Source organism: Typopeltis vanoorti, chromosome 9 (assembly GCF_054136105.1).
Source record: "Typopeltis vanoorti isolate ZY-2024b chromosome 9, IOZ_Tvanoo_1.0, whole genome shotgun sequence".
In the NCBI taxonomy this organism is placed as follows: Eukaryota; Metazoa; Arthropoda; class Arachnida; order Uropygi; family Thelyphonidae; genus Typopeltis; species Typopeltis vanoorti.
Genome location: NC_143557.1, coordinates 84,262,362 through 84,288,232, shown reverse-complemented (window position 1 = coordinate 84,288,232; position 25,871 = coordinate 84,262,362). Strand labels below are relative to the sequence as shown.

General features: G+C 35.4%; 1 protein-coding gene across 1 annotated transcript in view; it reads right to left on the bottom strand.

Annotated features, from left to right (window-relative positions):
• LOC150103211 (neural-cadherin-like) overlaps positions 1-25,871 on the bottom strand; it is a 540,895-nt gene that overhangs the window by 64,086 nt on the left and 450,938 nt on the right. Inside the window, exon 30 of the mRNA XM_090397648.1 lies at positions 7,368-7,542. Within this exon, the coding sequence (XP_090253774.1) occupies positions 7,368-7,542 (175 nt within the window). The remainder of the gene's footprint in view (positions 1-7,367; positions 7,543-25,871) is intronic.

The window sequence follows — 25,871 nt, the reverse complement described above, 5'->3', positions numbered from 1 at the left end:
CTTTAAATTTTTTTTTGTCAAAACATTAAAAACTATCTTACTGTCAGCTATAAAAGTATAGAAATGAAAAAAAAAAAAAAAGTAAAACTAATATTTATTTGGTCCACTGTAATTTAAAACATTAGAAACATTGAGAATTAAAGTGTTTAACTGCCTCCTCCTCTTGTCACATAACTTACGATATGGAGCAAGCATCTTTTTTCTATTCCTTGGTGAATTGTCACTCTTTTCTAAGTTTAGAAAAGAGTTTTTCTATCCTTTCATGCTATGAAATATCTCCGAGAGTTCCTTTAACGTGAAGTTTTTTGTCGGCATCACTTCCTCTTCATCACAGACATCATCCTTTTCGTCATAACTACTTTCCTCTGGCTGCATATAGTCTCTCAAACAGCAGCAGCATCAACATTCCCACAGTCAGCTATTTCTTCTATAATCCCATCTATGTTCAATTTGAACACAGATGGGATTGCTATCCTGCAGTTATTTGCAGTGTGGTAAAAGTTCCTGCCAATACTGTATGCATAATTACTCACTATTACTTCCAGCCATAATGCTTGGATTATTCCAATTGCATGCTTTATGTCATATTTCTCCCAAAACTCAGCTAAAGAAATTGCATGGTCTCCAGTTGTACTGGAAACTATGCAGTCTCTAGTTGTAGTTTCAGTAGCCTGTCTGAACGTCCATCTAAGATAATATGCTTTAAAAGGCGATCCTAAAGAACAAGTAGCGGAAATATTTTACTTAGGCACAATTTTTAGTGAAGATGGCAGGTTAAATCTGGAAATAGAAAATAGAATAAGCAAACCTGGTATGATGGTAGCCAAAACACCAAACTAGCAGTATACAAGACAGTGCCATAACGAGGGCATGGCGAAAGAGGTGCCTGCCACGGGCACAACTAGGTTTGAGGTGCAAAACTTAAAAAATAAAAATAAATAAATAGATAAAAAAGTCTGCTATTTTATGTTGTATTTTTAAATTTCGGCAATAAGCTGCTTTAGACACACAAATTCTGCAACACACTGCAACTTATTTTGATGGAGTTAATAGTAAGTATTTAACATATTGCATTTAGTAAAATTTAACTAGTTACATTTAAATTTTTCAAAATGTTTGTAAATTTTGGGTTGGGGGCACAAGTTAGACACTTGCATTGGGTTAGGGGTGCAAGTTAGAAACTTGCGCCACCCCTCGTTACTGTACTGGACAGTGCACAAACTAATTTTAAGTTATGGATCTGAAAGTTGGAGTAGAGATGGAGCACTTGATCAAAGATTGTAGACCACAGATATGAAAATTCTTAGAAAAATTAAGAGGCCTGAACAGATGGCAACAATGATAGAATCGTATTAAAAATTAAGATATTAGAAAGGAACTGGACATTATTAGCATTCAAGAATATGTCAGCATAGCTAATCTATGTGATATAATAATAATAATAATATCAAATGATAACAATTAACCAATTACGTAAACCCTTGCCGAGCGCAGATTTGCAGAATGCGATTTTGCACATGCGCGTTATCTTAATTGTTACCATTTAATTTGTCCAACGCTAGAATTTCATTCATATGCGGTACGCTGCAGAGTGTCAGCCGGTAACCCTGCTTGGCACTGCCCACTAGCTGAGTGACCCAGGCCGAGTTGCAATCATTTCACTCACGTTAGCAGAGCTGTAATCACGTATTTATCCTCTTCTCCTTTTTCATTTGTATTTCTTTTAATTCAAAAATTCAATATGACATCTAAGAGGAAGAATGAAGATGATAAAGCAGCAAAAAGATGCAAAGTTTTGACATTATCTCAAAAAATTGAAATTTTAGATAAGTTGAAAAATGGTACACGTGTTTCATCGCTTGCAAGAGAACTAGCTATAAACAAATTAAGCATAAGAACAATACGGGAGAATGAAGAAAAGATTTGGTCTAGTGTCAAAGCTTCAGGGAGATACTTCGGCAAAGGTTTGCTCAAATTCAAGAAGAATTCCGCAATTGGAAAAGATGGAAAAAATATTAATAGCTTGGATTGACAATCAAGTAAATGAAAAAGGTTCAGTTGTGGATGGTGTTGCTATTCGAAACAAAGCTTTAGATTTGTTTTCTTTCGTTTTAAATAAAGATGGGCAATCGTCAGGGAAAACTGACTTTCAAGTAAACGAAGGTTGGCTTGAAAACTTTAAGCGTCATTTTAATTTGCGGAATGTAAAGCTTCAGGGAGAAGCGGCTCTGCAGATAAAAAAGCAGCAGAGAAATTGAAACCCCAATTTTTGAAATTCATTGAAAAGAGGGGCTACATTCTACAACAAGTTTTCAATGCGGATGAGACGGGCCTATTTTATAAGTGAATGGGACAATAAACCTACATCACAAAGACACAAAAGGTTGCCCCAGGTTTTAAAGCTTTTAAGGATAGACTCACACTTTGCTTTTTTGTGGAAATGCATCAGGCGACTTCAAGTGCAAGCCTCTGCTCCTTTATCGATCTAAAAAATTTTGAGTAATTGCCCGTTGTGTGAAAGTGGAACAGAAAAGCTTGGGTAACAAAAGCCCTCTTTAATAACTGGTTTGAAAATTCATTCGTTAAAGAAGTCAAAGATTACTTAGAAAAGCAAAACCTGTGCTTTACGTTCTCCTAATTCTTGATAATGCTCCAGGACACGATGCTGAAGCCCTCACAACATTGCATCCAAATGTAGAGGTTTTATTCCTCCCACCTAACACCACTTCCTCAATCCAACCAATGGATCAGAAAAACATTCAAAGTCTATTATGACAGGCATGTTTACACCTCTGCAAATAAAGCACTAGACGAAGAAAAGCATGACATGCTAATGGAATTTTGGAAGCGATTCAACATAAGCCACTGCATAGAAATTATTAAACTTGCATGGGAACAAGCAAATTCATCAACATTGAATGCTTGCTGGCATCAGTTCTGGCAAGAAGTTGTTAACAATTTTGAAGGATTTTCATCAACTGAAAATGAAGCCAAAGAAATTGTACGAATTGCAAAAGCAATTGGCAGCGAAGGATTTTCAGGTATGGAAGAAGGAGGAGTCAAAGAATTAATCGAGAATGGATGATCTTGTAACACCAGCTGACAGTGAAGAAGAAGATAAAGCGCCTTTAACTTACAAAAAGTTAAATGAATTGTTAAAAAAGGCACAGGAACTGTCTGATTTTGCAATGGAGATTGACCCAAATGAAGAAAGAAGAGAATACTTTATGAAAGGCATTGAAAAACTCTGTGCTCCTTACCGTGAAACCTTTAAAGAGTTGTGTCAGTCATTGTCCCAAGCAAAAATCACTAGCTTTTTAAAAAAATAACTGTATCGTGTACCTACTTATTAAGCAGTAATAAAAATCCTTTCAATTAACATTTGTTTCATTTTTCCCTTTTAATTTTTTACAACAATATTTAGGTTAGTTTAAATTATACATACGTACTATCTTAAATTTGAACTATACCCAACACGATTTTGCCATGCGCGCAATGTATTAATGACATAACCCCCGTGTTCGGCAAGGGTTTACTGTAATTAACTATGAAAGTAGAATAAATATAATGTAACATTTATTATACAGGAAGCAATAGTGGCATTTTTATTCTTATCTGTCTAATGAAAATTAATTGCTGGGTAGATAATCTTGATTTGAGTTGATCAATTTTTCTTTTTCTAAGCTCAGATTTAGGTGGATAACTTACATTAAAAGAGCTATGATTGCATTTGAAATGACATTCGAGGTTGTGTTTCTTTATCACTGGTACAATACCATCACACAATAAACAAAAATATTTTTCTTTACTCTGGATAAAAAAAACAGTATTTCCTAATTGTCGAATTTATAGGTTCGTTGTTTTTTATTTGGATTACTCATTTTGGGGCAAAATTTTGACACACGAGAATACAATGTATGGTCAAAGCATGCTGACAACACCGGTGAAGTAGTGATTAATCCCTCAAGGGCACAGTTGCCAGTAGACTAAACACATATAACACAAGCACAAAATTGGCACTAGTAACACTCGCATTCAAAGACTGAGGAATTACAAAATGTTTGTAATATAAATGTTAACATTTTTTATGATTTCAATAAATATTTTTTACTAGGTAAAGACTTATATTTTCCAGCTTTAATTTTATTTATTTTCCTTATTAATAATTGATAGTGGGCCCATTCAAATAGCTCCATGGGTGCATTTGTGTCCACCGGCATAGAGTTGAGAAATATGGTGTAGGTGGACTGATTCGTTCAGAAGTGTCTTAGAAGAATGAAATGTTAGATATGACAATACTGGAGTGCTCACAAGTAACAGACTAATTTGAAGGAAAATTATTGATAGGAGAATGAAGCATGTAATGCTGTCATTGTAACCTGAACACCCATTGGGGGTACATATCAAGAAATTGATGATTTTTATTGTTTGCTAGATGAAAAAAAAAATAATAAAAATAAACTGATAGTAAATATTCAGCACTGACTAGAATAAATAAGACTTTAGTGTTTAGGATCACTTTTAAAATTTGTAATGAAAAATTAGGAAGAACAAAATTAAAATTTCCTGCCTCCATCTTCAACTGGACTATATTTATTAATTGAAAATTATTCAAAATAACAATAGTAATTCCTTTCTAGCTTCAGGGAATTTACTACTGAAAAAAGTTAGTAATTGAAAGAACCAGTAATTGAAAAAACTAAAAAATATAAACATAGATGGATGGAACACGTTCAAAGAATGAAAACAGAAAGATTACCAAAACAAGCCTTAAAGTACAAGCCATTAGGAAAAAGAAAACCAGGACGTCCTCTAAAACGATTCAACGATGACTTCTGAGGCTGGAACAGGCCATACTAGGCCTAAATCCTTGATACGTATGATGATGATGATGAAAAAGTTAGTATTTAACATTTCTTTAAATCTGCAAAACACATTTTATGTCTTCAGAATATGTGCCAAAAGCAGTAGGTTTAATCGTTGTGATAATGGATTGACACCATACAAGAATGCTATTATGAAACACCATTTTTTTTTATGACGTGCCTATGACAATTTCCTTATATTTCTTCTGCTATTTTTGAATATTTTTTTTTTTGTTGAAGAAGTGCTACTGGCAACTTCAGAGCAATGGAAATGTTGGTATATTTGCTGATTAAAAATTCTGCACACTTAGGAATTAGGTTAAAGAAGTCTGATGTTTGACTTATCAGACAAGTGCCTTCTGAATAATTTGCAGCTACTTTCTTGGTATAAGAGGACTTGCTATCTGATACAAGATGTTCTGGTCTATCTTGATTTCTTTTTTAACATTTCTTCCTTCTCCCTCTTGACATATTCAGTGGAATGCATAAGCAGCATAGCCATGGTATGATATATACAAACATTTGTACTTGTGGCATTTAAAACATTTCAGATAGGAATACACAGCCTGCAGTTTAAATACTTGCCTTTTAAGGCTTGAAGCTGTTTATATCAGATTAACTTTTCTGTATATTTATATTCATGTCTTCACCTCATCTCAAACATTAAGGTTCACACTCTTATCTTTTATTCTTGAAGTCCTATAATCATAATATAACCATAATATTTTCAGAGGCAGAAATATATGCAAATCAAACCCTTAAAGAATGCCTCAGAAAAAGCAGAAGGAACGTGGAGTCAAAATTATTTGTCCTGACGAGATATGTGAGGTGGCCAAATAGTTTCCCCAGCAATTGGTAACGTACAGTCTAGTTTTTTTTTTTTTTTTTTTTTGTAAATGTGTACTTAAAAGGATATCTGTAAATTTTAGGAAGGACTCTAGAGATTGTTTCTTTTAATGATAGAATATATTATGAGTATTTTGTGAAAGAAATAGTGTGAGAGCACGTGAAAAGGTTTATAAAGAGAAATAATCTCTCCATCCCTTCTTGTCAGTGTTTCTTAATGTCCAAATGATTCTTTGACTATTCTGCCCACTTCTGCATTATGTCATCTGAACTTCAGCTCCCTACCATTACCCTCATCAAATTGTGTCTTTTAATGATTGAATAAGTTATGAGAATTTTGTGAGAGAAATTGTATGAGAGCACGTGCAGCTACATTAGTAATTTAGTTAATAAATGTCTTTAATATTGATGAATAAGTGTGATCTTTCAAATATAAGTCATAAATAAATATAAAGTTCTTTATCATACATGCTAAGAGAGATATAGAGAATCTGAGAAATTAGTGCTCATTCATTGGCAATTGCAGATTACTTAATCAGAGTGTATTCATAATGCGTAATATGTATCAATTGAATTAAATGTTTTGTTCTTTTTGTTTAACTGATGACTTGCCTGATTTTCTTCTCTGTTGCACTTGCTCATAAAATACAGACTACAGCGGGAGATTAATTTATGGTGAGGCTACGACTACAAATGTAACCTATAGTAATATAAGATTGTAAGCCAAACTGTTTCTGGTTCCTTGATTCTACATTCTTTGTTAATCTAGGAATTGGGGTGGCGCAGTGAAAAATAAATTTTCCCTGAATCCGAAAAAGGAATTAGAACCAGTATAGAGACAAGGGAGTTGGCATTGACCATTAATATTCCCTTTGTCCCCCAAACCACCAGCATCATTCTTATATGTAAAGATTGGCCAAGAGAAATATAGAAGTTAAGAGAATAAAGTCTTACTAGAGAAGGATTTTACTAAGGGCACAGATACAAGTGCAATATAAGTGTAATTAAGATTTAAAGAGAACAATACGTAAGATTAATACAGAAAAATAAAATTTTACAATGGCGACATAGAAAAAGGACACGACAATAGAAATAGACACAAAAGGAAAATAAAATTTTACAAGGGGGTATGCGGATATCTGAAGTTTGAGAAACACTGCTCTAGAGACCAAAGATGAACCTTTTTCAAACCACATCAGCCCTCCATTACCCAGGGCAGTGGTATCACACAGGTGATGAAATTCATCTTCTTCCACCTAAAGATAATCAAACATTCGTGCTCAATGCAGGAGTTGAACATGCAGACCAGCGAGTGGATACTGATATGCTAACTACTCAGACAAACAGATCCTGAAAGAACACATCCACTTAAAGCAGATACTGATTGAAACAAACAGGGATCGGGGGGGTCCAACCAGGCATTCTCAAAGATGAAAGAGAAAGATTCAACTAAGAAAGTGAAAAACTGAAGAGAATATCAGGAAATGAAGCTCTTGAAGCCCAGACCCCCCCCCCTTGAAGATTTAAGTAGCTAAAGAATAAGAAGAAATAAAAAACAGCATGTCATAACAATTTGCTTGGAATACTTAATTGAAATCTAAAGAAATATGTTAAGTATATATACATAACATTAATATATCAAAATAAGTTTAATACCTTTATCACAAAATTGACCATGCCATCCAATATCACACATGCATTTAGAAGAATCATATGTTCCTACACAAGATCCATGCTTGCATCTTAAGCCTTTTTTGCTACAGCTTGCTTCTGCGGGCAAACAGCCTGGTGTGCTACCTTCTTCTAATCCCGGAGATGCCATATCATATAACTATCATTGAAACAAAAAATCATTTAAATGTGCAAATATTTAATGATTAATGCACAAGCTACATTTAAGCAAAACCATTTTGCAATTATTTGATCACAAATGCATATAATAGCTTGATTGTAATTTCTTCATCTTAATATGAAATTAACTAAATAAGCTAGAAACTGCATTATGAAGGAAACCTGTTTATTATGCAGGTGGCCTGAAAAGTTCTTGGCCTAACAATGAAAAAACGAATTTATAATTTCAAAATTATTTTTATTTTTCAACATAATCTCCCTTAAGACTAATACATTTATTCCAGCCATTTTCCAGCGCCATTATCCGGTCCCTGTAGTGGTTCTCAGTAAGATCTGCAAAGTGCCCCTCTACAGCTGCAATCACCTCTTGATTCAAAGAAAAATGCTGACCAGTGAGGAAGAGTTTTAAGTTTTGGAAAGAGAAGTCAGATGGAGCCAAATCTGGGGAATAGGATGGATGTTCCAACAACTCATAGTGCAGATCCCTTAATTTTCCCATTGCCAAAACACCTTCGTGGGCAGGTGCATCGTCCTAATGAAAGATGATTTTTCTTCTTCTGCAAATCGTGTCTTTTCTCACAAATTTCTTCGTCTAGTCTGGTTAAAAGATTGGAATAATATTCCCCAGTTATTGTTTTACCCTTTTCAAGATAATTAATAAACAAAATGCTTTTAGCACCTCAAAAGACCGATGCCATGACCTTTCCTGCCGATGGAACCGACTTTGTCGTCTTTGGCGCTGAACAACCAACTTCTGTCCACTGTTTTGATTATGGTGTATAATAGTGAATCCAAGTCTCATCCATAGTAATAAATTGATGCGCAAAATCAGTTTTATTCTTGTTAAAAATGCTCCAAGCACTGTTCAGAGAATTTCACGTGAGTGCGTTTTTGATCTGCTATGACCAAGCACGGCACCATTTTGTGCAAAGCTTTTTCATTTGCAATTCTTCATGCAAAATATATCCTTTGAAATGCCTATAGTCTCTGCAATTTCATGCACTTTGACTTGCCGGTCATCCAATACCACATTGTGCACTTGATCAATAATTTCTGGTGTTGTTACGCTTTTTGGACATCCTTCACGTGGATCATCTTCAAGGCTGGTATGGCCACGATTAAACTTGGCAGCCCATTTCTTAATTGTTGAAAATGAAGGAGAAGAGTGCCCATAAACTTTTATGAACTTCGAACGAATTTCTTTTGACGAAAAAGCTCCTTCAATTTCACATAGATGCTTATTACAGATGTACCAACTTAGGGAAAAAAATCTTGCTGAGAGTGTTCCCATCTATGGTCGAAGTCAAGAACTTTTCAAACCACCCTCATAACTACTCTGGCTAAATATCGTGAACATTCCTTATTTTATTTGTTGCTGTGGCCTATAAAAAATGTGCTTAAATTAGTAAGCATTTAAAAGTTATTTGGTTATTTAGCTGAGAGCACAACATAATTTGTACATTTTCCTGTAGATTTAGCTGAAAAAAAAAAAAAAAAATCAGCTAATGCCTTTTTATTCCCGTATACAGGGAGTAGGCGAGGCCATTTAGCCCTATCTAACTTTTGGAGACTGAGTGGGCAGTTCAATCTCCACTGGTACCAATCAGAGATAGATGGCCCAAGGCTATCACTAATTAAGCGGTACTCAGTGAAGAGAGACGGCTCAAATGTGCCGCCATCTCGTGGTCCCTAACCCTAACACAATATATTTAATGTCTGAAATAATGTGGGTTCTACGGTCGATTTTCTTGAGTTTACGGGACGAAAAACCCGAGTTTCCGGGAGGAAAAACCCGCTTGCCCGTGCCAGAGATCGACTAACTCTGGAACCGGTCGAAAAAAGGCTTGGAAAAATTTCCTCTAGTCACCGACTAGACTCAAAACCAAGTCTTTCTTCGTGCGGCCAAGCGCCATGGTGTGCAAACGCCAAATCCACTGATCTACCAGGCTACGTGTGTAGCTCAATCAAAAAAAAAGTAACTGGACTTTGGTAGAGTGGATAAGGGATGCCAATTTTTTTGTCCTATTATGGCCAAACAGGAAGGACAGCCAATATCAAAATTTCTGAACACAAGGATTACATCTGTTTTCACCAATACAACTACTTAGGACCTGCTGACCATGCTTTGGACACCCTACAGGATACACTGGAAGAAGGCCAATCTATTACACTGCAGCAAATACATATATGAAGAGCTGTTCCTCAAATCTGCCTCAGCCCTGAAAAACTTTTCAAACCTCAACGAATTTGGATGTATGAGACTGTCCCAAATTTGGGAAGCATTAATTTTTAGCCCAAGGCTACCTAATTTAACTCACTATGTGGAGCCATTTAGGACTCTAGGCCTGAATAGACATGTCATTGTTTTTTTTTGTAATCCCCGATGATCGCAATGTAATATTTCCAAAATATAGGAAACTATTAATTAAAGATTTTCTAATTAATATTTTAGTATATGTTGTTTCCTGAAAAATAGTTAATTCAATGAAAAGCAGTACAATATGAGATGTGAAAGAAACCCATAAAAATTGAAAATCAATAGTTTAATACAGTAACAAATGGGTACATGAAGACAATGGTCAAAAACAAGATGTTCAATTGAAATTGTCAAAGTGTCTCAATAAGGAATGTGGTCACTCCTCACAGCAATAGAGCTCACAACAATGTTTCATATTGTTTAAATGGTGTCCAGGAGCTCAGTTGGTAATAACAACCATTGGTAATGCAGAGGTCTAAATTTCTCAAGGTTTTGGGGAGAAGGGCTGAGCACAGAAGCATCTACCTAGAGCATCCCAGACATGCTCTATTAATAGGATTGAGGCCAGATCTCAATGTACATTGTCCATATGTACAATAGTCTTGTTGGAGTCTGATTATGTAGAGATTAAAGAAATTATTTGCTTCAGAATCCAACATGATCTTCCATCACAAAGGCTACAATTGTAAATATTATTTAATGTAAACAACTTATTTTACAATTTAATATTCATATAACTACTTTAATTTTGTCTAATATCTAATTATTTAATCAAAGATATATGTATTAATAGCGATAAGACTGTATTAAATATTATTAAGCTATTTTAATTATTACTATGTTAATATTATAAGAGTTTGTATTTAATAATTTAACTGCACATTAATTGAAATGTAAATATTCCTTATTTATTCCTATTTGTAGAAGTTTAGCGTTATGCAATACCTCAATTTTATTATATTTTGTTTGGTTGTCATGGAGACGTATGTAAGTGAGCGAGCACGTTTTGGAACACCACGTGAGGAGAAGGTTTATTGAAAAGAGTTTTAGATCACGAGAACAATTTAGGCGGGAAGGATGGATATAAAAAGGGGAGAACGCTGAAAATATTAGGAGGAGGATTAGATAGAATTAAGAGAGAGAAAAAGGAGAGGATTGGCATTAGGTTAGAATCGGAACATTCGGCATTCGGGAATCACAGTGCGATAATAGCGAGTCGGCAAGTCACTCGAGCAGCTAATAAAGTCTACTAGTCGAGAGGCGGTTAGCTAATAAATTGTAGAATAACAATTATAGCTACGGAAGACAGCTGAGTGACTACTAAATAGACTAGCGATATTTGAGTTGAGATTCAATTTCAGGGCCAACCTGTCAATGGCACACAGAATCTTGAAATAAAGCATCGAGTAACTAGAGTAGTAGAGGCTGTAAAATTGAAGTTTACCGTTAGCTGTGTTTAGAATTGTAGTGTCTAAAGAATTAATTGAATGCCGGAAGAGCGAACAGCTGTGCATATAAAACTTCAAGTTAAGGAATTATTGTGTGTTGATTTTTTTTTAATGAGTGATCAGTAGTACTTTATGCAGCAATGTTTGTTTATGTGTATTGTGACCGATGGTTAATTCAGTTATTGCCTAGAAGATTTATTTTAATGAGTGCCGTATATGCTCAAAGTGTTTACAGTTATATAAAAATGTTTGTGTGTAAGTTTATGAAGAAAGAAAATTATCGGTAAGATTATTCCAACCATTAATATTCCTTTGCAGAAAAGTGTGAGAGCGTCATCCTAGAATTTCCTTATACTAACAATAACTATTGAGGAAGTTAGCTAAAGTGTAAATTTAAAAGTGTTTGTTTGTGAAGAGGTATTACTGCAATTTTTGTTGTATTTGGAACTTAAGGAACTGTGAGATAACAGATTTACCATTGTATGAGTTGAATGATTGAATTTATCTGAGAAGTTAAAATGTTTGTGATATCTTAATTACTGATTTGAATTTAAGTGTAAAATTTGTGATTCTAAATTAAATGTTTGTTTTTGTTTATCTAAAGTTGTATTTTGCCTGAATCTCTTTTACTGCACCATTCATAAAATATTCGAACCAAAGCGGGTAAATTAAGTACGTCAAATATACTCGGCTAGTATATAATTTTAAGGAGAAATAGTTAAAGGTTGATTTTTCTTCAATTCTTGAACTAATTCAGATATAAAGTGGCGCAGTCTTTAAATATAAATTTTCTTTATATTTGAATTAGAAATCAACTTACAACTTATCAATTGTTTAAGAACATCATAGTGATTAACATGTCGGATCCAAGGTAAAGATTTAGAAGAAGTAGGATCCAACAGTCTCTTCTTAAAGATATTTGTCTATGAGCTTCACTCAATGAGGACGAGCATTATCATCTTATAGGATAATTGTCTCGCCTACCATACTCACATACAGACAAACATAGGGTCCAGGACCTTGTCTCTACAACTTGCAGCATTCACGGTTCTACTAGGAAACACACAGGTCAGTGTGCCTAACCCAGCAAGATGTTTCCCCAAACCATCAACCTCTCTCCACCATCTTCTCTCCAAATCAGAGCATGCCCAGTACCATTTTGTAGAATAAACTGGGACCTGTCTGAAAGAGATGCAATGAAGCCTTTCCTTCACTGCATCTCTGGGAAGCTGTTTGCAATTGTTGGAATTGGTTCTATAGTTTGTGAACAACAGAATAACTCAAATGCAACCATTTGGCTACCTTCACCTGACTTCGGCCTCTAGTCTTACAATGGCTTGCCACTTCAACTCATTGGTTAAATGTGACTATGCTTAATTCTCTATCTCTGAAAATTGATTTCATACAGAAAATTATCCAGTGTAATCATCTTCACTGAGAACTTTAATATTCATAATTCAAACTGGCTAGTTTCACAGACCAAGCTGGATGGGAAGCTGAACCATTTACGCATCAGTACTGATTTGACATGACTAACTTGCCTATCAGGATGTCAGATAACCAGAATGTCTCATTATTGTCCCAACATCTGGGATCTTTTCTTAAACAACTTTTCCTTTAAATACACTGCAGATTTTCACACTCCTCTTGGCATCTTTGATCATAATCCTGTCCACATTACTTTTTCTATCAACTGACTTCTTTCTAGCCAATCTCAGCCATGTCCTATGGCACTACAATGATGCCAAATGGGATGATCCCAGGAATTCTGCATCTTTCTTTCCATAGCTGATTACTGTTTCCATTCTCTCCTGATTTAAATGTTGCTCTGACCAAATATATGACATAACTGTTGCTGGAATGAGGACATTCATTCCCCACCCCACTGAAAACTCCCGATTCCTATCCAAGCCCTGGTTTCCCTCTAGAAGTGTGCAAAAGCAGCCCATGATAATAATTCCGAGTAAATTCAATGACTCAAGTCAAAAATTCTACCCTCTCGCTCAGCCCTCACTCAGATAATACATAATAACTGGAAAAAAAAAAAAAAATCAACAAATTTAAAACAGATTTAAGAACCAACTACAAAACAAAGCTTGCTTCCCTTATATGGCAGTCAAGCTTTATGATCTCTTGCTATGACAGTGGTGACATCACTTAAAAACAAAACAGACCTCTATGCATCAAATTTTTCCTCTCTAACTCTGGTACAGATGACTAAGGAAAGCATCCAGTTATACCATGAACTGCTCACTGCATGCCTCCAGTGATCTTTCGCTAGGACAGAAAAATTCCTCAAACGCTTTGATATTAATAAATGCTGTGTGGTGAACCACACAGAATAGCAACCATCCAAATTGTACACAAAACATGTCAGCAGTCGGCTCCTAAAAAGAATGATAAAAGTTAGCCATTAAGATAATATCCCCTTTCCCTCACCTGAACACTTACCAATTAATTAGTGATCAAAAAATATGGATTCTCCCACTCTCATTTCATGATAGATCGTCTCAATGGCCAAGCTTTCTACTTTTGGACACAAACCCATGGAGAAATTCAAGCAGTTGCTCTTGATATTTCCAAAGCATTTAATCAGGCTCTTCTTACAGAGCTACAAAGCTGTCATGTCTCTCTTCAGTCCTTTATGAATGGATGGCCAGCTTCCTCTGTGATTATTCACTTCAGTTTCTTTCCATCATATTTTTCTTTTGATGACAGGATACTCCAGAGCTCTATGCTTTCATATCTACACTTCCTGAACATCACTGACTTTGTTTTACTAACTCAAATCCTATCCATAGTTTTGCTGATGTCAATGCATCCCATTCTTCATTTGAGAAACTTGTATCACTCAAATGCCTTAAAAACTGATCTCTTCACCATTCTCAAGTGGGGTAAAGATAATTAATTCTAATACTACCTAAAAACTGTGCTATTTCTCAGAAGAAATATCTTATTTCACTCTCTCTTTTGATAATATTCCATCTTCAGTGTTTTTTTGTTCACTTTTTTTGCTCTTGGGTTGACTTTCACATCTACACATTTTGGCACAAAGACATCACTAGTGTTTAATCCCCCCCCCCCTTTATTTCCTGGTTACCCACTACTTCATTCTTGCACAATTCGCAACATGTTATAAATCACAAATCCACCTGATATTTTAATAGTTTTGCATTATTTCCTTTTTTTTTATTTTTATGGGTACTACTCTATATGGATGTTGAACATGGATGGTATGTGAAGTCATACAATGTATAAAACAGTCTTTGAATTTGAATAGACTGGAAGGAGTTGTGCATATAGTTTGCACTTCATTCAACATTAATTATAAACTAACATCAGAGAACAAAGTTGCTCGCATCCATAGTGATCCTAAAGCTATACGTGTCCCCTGGGTGGTGCTAAATGAGCAACAGCGATAGGCAGCCAGTCCATCCTAAGGATCTCCTGGCCAATTTCATGATGTCTACTGAATTTATTGAATATAGTGACTTCCAGAAACCAGAATTTATAAACATTGGCCCTACACTACGTATTTGTCAATTAAATATTGAATCTATTAGCAAAGCCAAATGTGATTATTTATCGAAATTATTGTTAACCAACAATGTTGATGTGATTGCTGTCCAGGAAACACGTGCTGCTGATCCTGAACAGCTCCATAAAAGAGGTCACATTCCAGGTTACACTGCTATTGGTGCAACTTATCATGAAGTATATGGAATAGCAACATATGTGCAAAATCGTCTTAAAGAAAATTTTCTTCTATCTCAAAATATTGTAGAAAACATACATATAGTAGCGATAAAAGTTCAAGATATTACAATTACGAATATTTATAAGCCACCTGGATCACTTTGGCCGGAAAAAATTATTCCTATTGCTGAACATCCTGCAATCTATATTGGGGACTTTAATAGTCACCATGAACAGTGGAATTATGCTCGAAACAACGAATGTGGCGAAAAACTTGTTGATTGGATTGAACTAAATAATCTTCACTTAGTCTTTGATGACAAAGGCACTTTTAGATCTGCGGCCTGGAAAAGAGACTATAACCCTGATTTATGTCTTGTGAGCAAAAATAATTCAGGTCACCCTATGCAAAATCTGAGAAGGGTCTTAACTGACTTTCCTCATAGTCAACATAGACCGGTATTAATCGACATTGGCATTTCCATTCCATTTGTAAGATCAAAGCCTATCCCACGCTGGAATTTTAAAAAGGCTGACTGGAATAAATACGCAAATGAACTTGACAAATGTATTCGCTGGATATCTCAAATAAGTAGTAATTTTCATCGATTTATAGGTGTAGTCTTGCTTGCTGCCAAGAAAAGTATTCCTAGAGGTATTAGACATAACTATATACATGGTTGGAGCGAAGAATGTGAATTACTTTATAATGAATATCAGATAAACAATGACCCAAAAACAGCAGACGAACTCCTAGAAAACTTGGATATATCCCGAAGGAAAAAATGGGTAAATACAGTTGAAGGTATAGACTTTACTTACTGTAGCCGTAAAGCTTGGCGCCTTCTTAGGAAACTAGGTGGTAGTGCTCCTTTGATTAAAGAACAACCAAGAATCATCCCAGATCAACTAGCTATCGTATTGTTAATATATCACATATCCCAAACAATAAAACATAAAAGATATATAAAGAAAAAATTAAAAGAATTTAGCAAGTTTTCACCTATAACTTCAAATTTTGCACACCCTTTTACGCAGCAAGAAGTTGAAGCAGCCTTAAAGGAATTAAAGCATTCTTACAACTGGTAAACTTCTCACTATTTTTAAAAAAGCAAAAGTACTTTCAATTTTAAAGCCTGGTAAACCTAATCATAAACCAGAAAGTTACCGACCTATTACTGTCCTCAGTTGTTGTTATAAACTCTTTTAAAGACTTATTTATAATAAAATAAGCTCCACAATTTTTAAAAATGTCCCAATAGAACAAGCTGGCTTCAAACTAAATCGGTTTGAAGACAGCTTGGACAAAATGTTTTTAAACCTTTTTTGAACAAAAAAAGGTTTAAAAACATAGCAGCATTTATTGATTTGTCAATAGTCTTCGACACCATTTGGAGACAAGGCCTTCTATATAAATTATATAAAATTATCCCATGTAAAACAATAGTCCATATTATTAACAATATGCTAAGAGATAGAAGATTTATAGTGACTATAGGTAATAAAACTAGCAGCGAAAGGAAGTTAAATAATGGACTGCCATAGGGATCTGTTTTAACTCCGTTATTATTCAATCTCTATATATCTGATCTTCCCATCACTACGTCAAGGAAATTTTGTTATGCCGACGATATAGCAATAACTACACAGCATAAATGCATAAGTTGTACAGAAGAAATTCTAAAAGCTGACTTAACTATTCTGGATGAATATTTTAAAAGATGGAGACTGTTTAAATAGGAGCGAAGCGGTAATATCTTGTTTTCATCCAAATAATAACTTGGCAAATGTGAAACTAAAAATTGAATTGAACAACACCATACTTCCATATAATACGATCACCAAGTACTTGAGAGTCACACTTGACCGTCTCTCACTTTCCGGCAACCTCTTTCAAACTTGGCATATAAACTAAGGACACGTAATAATATCCTACAGAGACTCTGTGGCACTACCTGGGGTTCTAGAGCCTCTACTCATTGGACAACAGCCCTTGCTTTGGTATTCTCAAGTGCTGAATATTGTGCTCCTGTGTGGCTAAATAGCCCTCACACAAGGATTATCAATTCTCAATTGAACAATACCTTAAGATTAATTACAGGCTCTATTAGATCGACCCCCAACATATTGGTTACCTCTTTTAGCAGGCATTATTCCTCTAGAACTACGTAGATTGAATTCTTTAGTCTGTGAATTCCAAAAAATTGCTGGTAATCCGAACCTACCTATTCATCAGGATCTCCCAACTCTTAACGTCAATAGATTGAAATCTCGCCATCCGTCACTACAAGCAGCAAAAGAACTAGTGCTAAATAATTTTAATCCTTTATCAAAGTGGGAATAAACATGGAAGGAAAATACGAAAGAACATTTGCATGACGTCTTTAAAGGTGATCAAATGATCACAGGATCAGATCTACCTCACAAAACATGGACGGTACTAAATAGAATTCGAACAAATCATGGCCTATGTGGAGATACTCTCTATAAATGGAACAGACAAACATCTCCAGAATGTGATTGTGGTGCTCCATGACAGACTATGCAACATATTGTAACAGAATGCATCTTCCGTGCTTACAGAATGACTGGAATGACTTTTTACAAGTGGCCTCCTGAAGTTGTGACCTGGAACTTAGATCTGAATTTATAATGAATATATATGTTTCTTTTCCTTATTATGACATATTAAGACTTACTTTTAACTTAAAATATTTTAAATTCTTCAATTCTGTTAATATATAATGACATCATGATTCTCTTTTTTAACATCATGTTTTTGCCATAAGCTATGTATGCATGTATGTATGTATCAGAGAAAAGTTTGATCTATGTAGAAAATAGGACTGTTCGTAGAAATATCTTCTTCTGAAAGCTTATGACAAAAGAAAGAGCAAAACAAGATTTAGGAGCATCAAAAACTGTGCATGAAGCAGGAAAGGCTATAAATATCTCAAACGAAAAGTAAGATGCAGTCTCCATAGCTCAGTCAGTATAGATGAAGCCCTTTTGTCGGAAAAACCTAGGTTCGATTCCTGTCAGTGATGTGAGGAACTTTATCTGGTCTCTTTCGACTAAAGGTGAGTTAGCTAGTCTCATATAGAGTTAGGGTTTTTTTTCTTTCCAGAAACTCTGGTTTTTCATCCCTTAGAATAGGCAAACTGGCCAGTAGAATACATGCAATTTACAGACAAGAATACTTAGAGACATAGGGGTAACTGCCTTATTCTTGTATTACAGTTAGGAAATCCAAGGATATTTGGAAGGCTGTGGGTGCTTAAGTGCCTGTTAAAGCCACTGATGAATGAATGAAGAAGCATGAAACACCTGTTACTTTGATGAAACAATTCTATAACGAAAAAATGAAAAGGTGCATATGCAAATTCTGATCTAAAATCTAATATATGTGAATGGAGTCCACTATGAAAGATTATTTCAATTTGAAATTTTCTGGTAATCATAATCAATATACACAGTAAGGTCTTGTGTATGATCTGCTCATACAATGATCTTTGCTTTCAAATTATCGAATAGGGATTTGTTCATATGATCTTTTAAGCAACATAATACTGCTGCAAATAAACTGATGTACATTTTTTTTATTATTATTTATTTATTTTTAATGTTACTATCACCCATGAAAGGTTATTTGCAAACCTATAGTACATTTCATACTGTGGATAAGCTAAGAATGCATTTTTTTCTTTATACAGGGTGTTCGGGATAAATTTGACAGTTTCGTCAGGAAAAAGAAAATCTTCTTTGTATCTATTAAATTTAATGAATTGACAAAAAAACATTACAGGCAGAGTTAATTACAATACTATCAACAAGATTTACTCAAAATAACCACCATTAGCATCGATCACAGCTTCAATTCTGCTTCGGAACCTCGAACAAGCTGATGCTACAGTCTCCCTGGGAAGGGCCGCAAAAACTGTTTTAATTTTATCCATTAACTGGGCTTTTGTATTACTGGAAGTGCGATTGGTGTCTTTTTCAACTGCGCCCCATACAAAATAAACCATGGGGTTAAGGTCTGGGGAGTTTGGAGGCCAAACATTTGGACTGGTGAAGTCGTAGAAATTTTCAGACAACCATTTTTGACTTTTCCCAGAGGTGTGGCAAGGGGCCGAATCCTGCTGCCATACATACGGCCTACCATTGGCTACCCTTGTTATCCAGGGCTTGACTACAGTTAGCAACTCCACGAACAAAGCCCGAATTCCAATGCCAGGGTTCTTCAACACCTGTTCCTGCAGATTTGCGAGGAATTCTGCTGTACGAACGCAATCAGATCGTCTGCTAGGGATCTTTCTTCTTGCTACATCCTCGTAGTCACCATTGCAAGTCTCTAGTTCATGCCTGATTGTTTTTACTGTATTCAGGGAGCATTGGGCAGCAGTCGTAATATCCTTATTTTGATGGCGGGCACGAATCATCATGATACAAGTTATTCTCTTCCATGATTCAGGTGGGTTCCAGCTATCCATCCTTTCTGACATCTTGTATATGAATGAAGAAGGGTCCAAACTTTTAAATGAAGAGAAGTGTGTGTTAATACATGTAACTTACGGAAAAATATAATTAATTATAAATATGTCAAATTTATCCCGAACACCCTGTATATATATGTGTGTGTGTGTGTTTTCATTTATTTTTTACACAGTCCAGTAACCCTGCTCTAGATACCCAACATGGAACTTTTTCAAGCCATAATAAGCAAAGTAGTGATCTAACATGGAATAATGACATTCATCTCCCTAAAGATCACCTAGATTTGTGCCCAAGGTGGAATTTGAACCTGCAGCCTGTTTGTTGGAGAACAGGTACACTAATCATTGGCAAACCAGGTTGGCATGGGGAACTCAGTTTACTTAGGATGTTGTCGCTTGCTGTGTCTCTGTGTTTTGCTATGAAATATAAGCCATTTATAAATTATTTAATTGTTGTTAATGGCAAAGAAAAATCAAAGAGCACTAGTTCTTCCAATGAAAAAGAAGACTCATAATCCTACTCATAAGTGAGATACTAAGATTAAATTCATTAAATCAATGTTGTATCAGAACCTGAGATACAGGGTAAACTAACCTTGCATTATGCTGTTACAGTTGTTAAAAACAAAGATAAAATTCATAGTGAAGTGAAAACATATATACCAGTTAATACCTAGTTGTCTATAACTTATATGTTCTATTATCTGGTTTTGTCTATAACTTATATGTTCTATTATCTGGCTTAACTTTTTGTGTGTGTGCAGATGACATTTATGTTTGTGAAAATGCATTATTTATGCCACTGACATCCATACCATATACAACTGCTTAAAAATCACTAAACCATTACATGCATCCACAAGTGGCAGGGAAAAAAAAAAAAAAATAAATATCCTCAGGATATTTATTATATTTATCTTATAATAAATATCCTGAGGAAAGAAAAACATATCTCTATAAAACATGCACAGAAATACATTACTGTCAGAATATACGAGATCACAAAACTGAAAATTCAACATCATACTAATGGAAAACAAAACATACATAGAACATTCACATGAGAATAGTTACTAGCTGTCAGAGAAATGAGGAAACCAGATGCATGTATTACAATGAAGATTAACAGATACATGTTAGTGACTAGATAAAGAAAAAGAAAAATCAAACATTTAGGAGAATTTAACTGGTAATTAGCTTACGGAATTAACAACGCATATGAAGGATATTAATTAAAGGCAACTTTAATGAATAACTTCTATATTTTGGCAACGTCACATTGCCATCTTCAGGAACATAAAAATATGGTATGTGCATGCAGGCACTAACAAAAGCAAATGAGGAAGAAGGCAAGAAACTAATATTATTCCTAAAGTTCTAATGGTGCCCTCTGGCTGGCTAATTTTGTTGTCTTCGCCGTTGGGCTGAAGTTCTCATAATGTTAAGTCTCCCAAATTTGGGGTAGTTTCATGCACCCAAATTTGTTGAGGTTTGGAACGTTTTTTAGAGCTGCTGATGATTCCTTGAATAATCTTTCGTACTTAAACTTGCTACGGTGTATTATTTTAGTTTTTTTCGAATTCTATGGTGGGTATCTAAGGCATGGTCTGCCAGCCCAGAGTGGCTGTACTGGTGAAACCTGATGTAGTCTTTGTATTCTGAAATCCTGATATTTGCTGTCCAGCCTGTTTGGCCAAAGTAGAACAATTTGCAGCTGCAAGGGGCTTGGTATATACCACGTAGGTCTTTGGTAGAGCGGATAAGGGATGCCAACTTTTTAAATGGTCTGTAACAAGAAGGTCATATTTTTTGAGGATATTGGTTATTTTCTCAGAGGTGCCCTGGATGTAGAGGATGGTGATAGATTTGGTGTAATCTTTATTGTGGAGGGGGGGTTGTGGTTTCCTGGTTTTAGTATTTTTAGGGGGTTATAGCCATTGGCTAAGAAAGTATTGAGGATGTGGTTTAGTTCAGTGGTTAGGGCCTTGTCATCTGAGCAGATTAATTTTGCCCTGTTATATAGTGTTTTTATAACCCCATATTGTTGTGGAGTGTGTGTGTGGGGGGGGGAGATTGCTAGTGAATGTATCTGCCAGTATGGGTGGGTTTTCTATAAACAGAGAAAACCAAAGATCCATCAAGCTGGCGAGTGATTAAAGTGACTAGGAAGGGGGAGGGTGTTGTTTTCCTCTTTTTCTAAGGTGAACTGGGCTCTGAGGTATTGGTTGTTTATGTGTGCTAGGAAGGAGTGGAGTGTATCTGAGCCATGTGGCCAAATAGCGAACATATCATCCACGTATCGAAGCCAAATAGTGGATTTTTGTGGGGTGGAGTTTAAGGCTTTCTCTTCAAAGGTCTCCATAAAGAAATTGGCCAAGGGTGGGGAAAGTGGTGAACCCACGGATGTCCCCCTCAATCTGTTTGTAGAATTTTCCTTGCCAAACGAAATAGCCTGAGTTCATGGTGAACTGAAATAGGGCTGAGATATCGGGAGGAAACTTGGCTTGGATGAGCTCTAGGGTTTCTTTGAGTGGGACATTAGTGAATAAGGAGATGTCAAAACTGACCATTATGTCAGTGTGTTGGAGCGAGAGGTTTTCTATACTGGCTTTAAAGTGGGCTGAGTTTTATATGTGTGATGGTGTGTTGCCAGTATAGTGTGAGAGAGCCATGGCCAAATGTTTAGCTAGTTTGTATGTGGGGAATCAATGCCATCCACTATGGGACGTAATGGCATATTTTGTTTATGTATTTTTGGGAGTTCATATAATCGGGGGGGGTCTAGAGTTATAAGGTTTTAGTTTGTTAGTGACTTCCACAGGCCAAGAAGTGACTTTCTTAAGGAGTCTGTAGAGAGTTCTAATCTGAGAGCTGGTAGGATTATATTCAATAGGGAAATAAGTAGTACGGTCTAGTACAGTGGTTCTCAAAGGGTGCATCCTAGAAGATTACCGGGTGCGCCCTGTGGTATTCCAGAGAAATGTGTATCCAGATAAAAAATAAATATAGTTACTCTATTATACCTTTTCATTACAGATATACCGCTCTTTTTGTCAACACATCATTATTATATTAATTAACAGCGGTTTTTCTTGCAAAGAGAACAAGAATATGGTTTATTCTTGTTATGTATATTACTTATTTTAAAAGTGTTGGAAGTGGATGTCATGTGCATATTACTTATTTTCAGATAAATACACCCAAATAAAATGGATAGATTTTCCAAAAAGAAGCATGATATTGAAGAATCAGGTTCTGGAAGTGAACAAAAGTTAAGTGCAAGTAAGAAAGCAAAATCGCGGCCTACTCGCAAATATAATGAAAGTTATTTAATTAGCTTTGGTTTCACTTGGATCGGAAGTGAAGATCATCCTTTGCCGCTATGTTTAGTATGTGGATGTAAAATGGCAAATGAATCATTGCTTCCTAGTAAATTGAGTAAACATTTTAAAACTATACACTCTAATTTACAAGATAAATCTGTAAGCTTTTTCAAGAGATTGTCTGAACAGCAAACAAAAGCTGCAAATTCTTTTAAAAGTATAACGACTGTTTCTGATAAAGCTCAAATCGCTTCTTATCAAATCTCAGAACTGATAGCAAAATATATGAAAGATCATACTTTAGGTGAGTCACTTATTTTGCCTGCATGCAAAAAAATGGTCATGATAATGCTAGGAAATGAAGCAGCAATGAAAATAAGCAAGATTCCTCTCTCCAACAATACAGTTCACAGGCATATTATAGAAATGTCTTCTGATATCGAGAAAAATGTATGCAGCAATAAACTTCAGTATTCAAATTTTGCATTGCAAGTTGATGAGTCAACAGACATTACCAACAAGGCACAACTCTTGGCATTCGTCCGTTTTATTAATGAAGATCAAATAGTAAATCAATTTCTTTTTTGCAAAGAATTAAGTGTGTCTACAAAAGGTGAGGACGTTTTTAACATTTTGAATAGCTATCTTGATAAATGGCAGTTAACATGGAAGTCGTGTGTAAGCATTTGTACAGATGGAGCCCCTTCCATGGTAGGCTGTGTTAAGGGCCTTACACCTTTTGTAAAAAAACAAAATGAGAATGTTATCGTAACTCACTGCTTTCTTGATAGCAAAAACATTGGGAGAAAATTAAGAGAAGTTGTTCACATGGAAAACTTTATTAAAACAAGACCTGTCAAATCGCGTTTATTCGAAAAGCTTTGTATCGATATGGATTCACAACACAGACGGTTGCTTTTACACACTGAAGCGAGATGGCTGTCAAGGGGGAAAGTATTTACCTGTGTACACAAGCTATGACAAGAACTTCTTGTGTTTTTTGAAGAAATGAAACAATTACATTTTTGTAACCTCCTTCGGTGCAAATTTTGGATTGCCAGGTTAAAGTATTTGGCCGACATATTTCAGCAGCTCAATATTTTGAATAAAATCGTGCAAGGGAAAGAAGAAAATATTCTCACATCCACTGACAAAATGAAAGCATTTCAGAGAAAACTACAGATTTGGAAAAGAAAAGCGGTTGAAGGTAATTTTAAAATGTTTCCATTGGTAAGTAACACTTGCATAAATGAAACACTTCCAATAATAGTTGAACATTTAACAAGTTTAGAAGAAAAATTAAGCTCTTATTTTCCATCACTTAACACTGAACAATACGATTGGATTAGAAACCCATTTATGGAAACTTCAAGTGATTTTGGTTTAACATTAACAGAAGAAGAACTGGCAGCTATATCCACTGATCGTAGATGGATGATTAAACATAAGGAATTGTCTCTTGAAGCCTTTTGGATTTCTACAAAAGAAGAATATGTGTCAATATCTAAAAAAGTTTTGAATATTTTACTACAATTTTCAACATCATATTTATGTGAATTAGGATTTTCTACCCTCACCACAATTAAGTGTAAAAAGAGAGGAACTCTTCAATGTATTGACGAGGAAATGAGAGTTTGCCTTTCAAATATATGCCCAAATATTGAAGCAATCACTAGGACACATCAGGCTCATGTTTCTCATAAACATAAGAATGAATAAACTTAAGGTATGTTTAATTTTATTTTTTTTATCGCATTATTTTTTTTTTGTAATATTTGACTTAATTATTATAACATATTTCTCAGAAATTTGTATATAATGTGCCTACAATTATTTGTAGGATTCTAAATGCGCCACGACTTCAAAAAGTTTGAGAACCACTGGTCTAGTACTAAAGCATTAAGCTTACCTTTGTAGTCCTTTTGATTGAGCACCACAGTGGCGTTTCCCTTATCCGCCTTGGTGATTACTATTTTTTTTCCCTTTGTTTCTAGTAGGGCTGCATATTCATCTTTAGATAAGTTGGTTTTTGGAGGTTTTGCTTTGGTGAGAACACTGGCTACATCCAGTCTGACATTGTTGGTGATATGGTTAGGAAGGTTGCGAATCCCATGTTCTATTTGGATCATGATTTCCTCAGTAGGTATTCTTGTAGGAGCTAGGGCAAAATTGTGGCCACGTGAAAGTGCGGTGAGCTTCAGGCTTTAAAACTACGGACGAGAGGTTGCCCACAGTGTTGAGTGGTTGCAGTGGTAAAGAATTAGTTTAAGTTTATGTTCCTGAAGATGGCAATGTGACGTTGCCGAAATATAGAAGAAGTTATTCATTAAAGTTGCCTTTAATTAATATCCTTCATATGCGTTGTTAATTCCGTAAGCTAATTACCAGCTATGTATGACCAATGTAAGCCTTGCTACTAGAATTACGATGATTCACAGAGATTCCATTGCATGAAAGGCCCATCAATATGGCAAAATGAGGTTGAAGATATCGAGACAACTAAATTGTCTGACGTTCCTAAAACGCTGCCGGGATAACAAGGTAATTCCCAATTGTGTTAAATTGAAGCACCGTTTCACTTCACAGAAAGCTCTGCGTATTTAAAATTGAACTAGCGTCACTCTATTAAGAGAACAAATTACCGGGACGCGTGTTCTCCTTGCCGATGAAAACAAAACCTTATGTGCGCTATAGGAAGAGCTTTGAGATACACTCAGCCATGATCTTTGGACGATTCTTTATGACGTCTCATGCACTTCGGCAAGAAAAGAATTCGAAAAAATAAGTAGTTGGCGCTTGTAAAATATGAAAACCTGATAAGGAAGTACAGCCACCACTCAACACTGTAGTCAACCTCTCATCTGTAGTTTTAAAGCCTGAAGCACTCACCGCACTTTCACGTGGCCACAATTTCGCCCTAGTCCTAAAAGAATACCTGCCGAGGAAATCATGACCCAAATAGAACGTGGCTCAAAAAATATAACCTTTACTTCTTGTTACAGACCATATATAGAAAGTTGGCATCCCTTATCCACTCTACCAAAGACCTACGTGGTGTATACCAGGTCCCTTGCAGCTGCAAATTGTCC